The sequence below is a fragment of the Orycteropus afer genome, unplaced genomic scaffold (genome assembly GCF_000298275.1).
Source record: "Orycteropus afer afer isolate SDZICR_OR568_19922 unplaced genomic scaffold, OryAfe1.0 scaffold00002, whole genome shotgun sequence".
Taxonomy (NCBI): domain Eukaryota; kingdom Metazoa; phylum Chordata; class Mammalia; order Tubulidentata; family Orycteropodidae; genus Orycteropus; species Orycteropus afer.
In genome coordinates this window covers 724,572-726,189 of record NW_006921589.1, presented here as the reverse complement: position 1 = coordinate 726,189, position 1,618 = coordinate 724,572, and the positions used below count along the sequence as shown (strand labels likewise).

The 1,618-nt window shown below is 45.2% G+C and overlaps 1 protein-coding gene across 1 annotated transcript in view; it reads left to right on the top strand.

Annotated features, from left to right (window-relative positions):
* RHBDD1 (rhomboid domain containing 1) overlaps positions 1-1,618 on the top strand; it is a 140,961-nt gene that overhangs the window by 52,234 nt on the left and 87,109 nt on the right. The window contains exon 3 of the mRNA XM_007935537.1: positions 549-637. Coding sequence (XP_007933728.1) covers positions 549-637 — 89 coding nt within the window. The remainder of the gene's footprint in view (positions 1-548; positions 638-1,618) is intronic.

The following is a 1,618-nucleotide window of genomic DNA, read 5'->3' as shown; positions in this document are numbered from 1 at the left end:
TTTTTTTTTTTTTTTTTTCTGAGTTATTGATGGATACATGTGAAGACAAATTGGGAGCCATGGGTGTGGACTCTTGCTTTCTGCTTCACTGGGCAGTCCTGTGTGAAAGATACAGCAGTCCGCTCTGCTGTGAGCACAGATAATGTTGGTCATGACGGTGGATGAGTCCACGACTTAGTTCGGAACAGAGAAGAGTGATTTCAGGTGTGCTTTGTGATAAGCGGTCAAGGGGAAGAGGAGAAGCAGCCGAGTAGGCTGTCTTGACAAGATGCTTCGCTGCTCTGAAGGAGTCAGGTCAGCCAGCTTCTCTTGGGCACAGAAGGGCATTGCTCGTTAAAGGTGCGGTGATTGTTACCCATTGTACTTTTTTTGGAGGTAGGAAATACTGTTCTTTGGATGAGTTAAATGCTACATAATGGCTGTGATGTGGCTGGAACGAGGTCTGCGGGCTGTGACTAACTGGCACATGTTGGGCTAACGAGAGGATGGAAAGCAAAGTCTGAGCAGCAGCCGGGCACACACTCACACAGGGTCTCCTTCCCTCCTAGGACGTCCTTCGCTGGGCACCTGGCCGGGATCCTTGTTGGACTCATGTATACGCAGGGACCTCTGAAGAAAATCATGGAAACATGTACAGGTACAGAACAAAAAGACAACACCTTGGAGGGGCATCTTCATTTCCATGTGAATAAGGCAGCCGCGAGTGTCCCCTGCGGTTCAGTTGGATTTCCCAAACATGCTCTTTTTTCAGTTTTTAAACCAAGAAGTAAAACAGCTACTGCAGTTCCTCACACTGTTCCAAGGAGTAGACTGCAACCCCAGATTTTACATCTTGGGCTTTCTTAGGGGAAACATGGTGGTATATATTTTATAGTCTTAGCTTTAGTGCTAGTCACAGAAAACCACGATTTCCTTGAAAACACAGAGGACTAAAGTAGGCATAACCTACTGCATTCTTCTAGAATATTTGGTGAATATGAAATATGTGCATGGCACGGTAAAAACCAAACTGTGCTGAAATGCAAGGCCAATGTTTCCAAGAGTTCATGTGACTCCTGGGTCTTTGGCTGGCAAGATACACATCCCTACACGGCCTAACACCAGGTCTGCTATGGCTGGATGCTTGGGGGCTTGGCTCTGGCTGGCTTTTTATTTATTTATTTTTAGCTGCCGTGTTTCCCTTGAAATTGATGCTCAATGAAAACATTTTGTTTAGAAATGTATGCATTTTTCAGACCTCTTAGTTTAACCTGCTGTACTGGTCTCGACATGTGAGGAAACTGTTCTGTGGACACATGTTTTATAGGCCACACGAGTGCTAATATTTCATCTTTTATTCATGGGACATCTTCTGAAACTGTTTTACCTTTTCTCAAACGATGAATAATTTGTTACAGTCTTTGCCAGTGACTGGTATTCTGGGGGCCGTATAACATTCATGACCTTAGCTTTCCGGGCCCTGCGCTGTTGCCTTTGTTAGCAGGCTATGGTCACTTCCGGGGGATTTGCACAGACTGCGTGTCAACTCAGAAAATCCCCGCTTTCCTGCGTTGGCTGATTACCATGTTTCCAGTGTGTACACTTAGAATTACCATGTTTCCAGTGTGTACACTTAGAA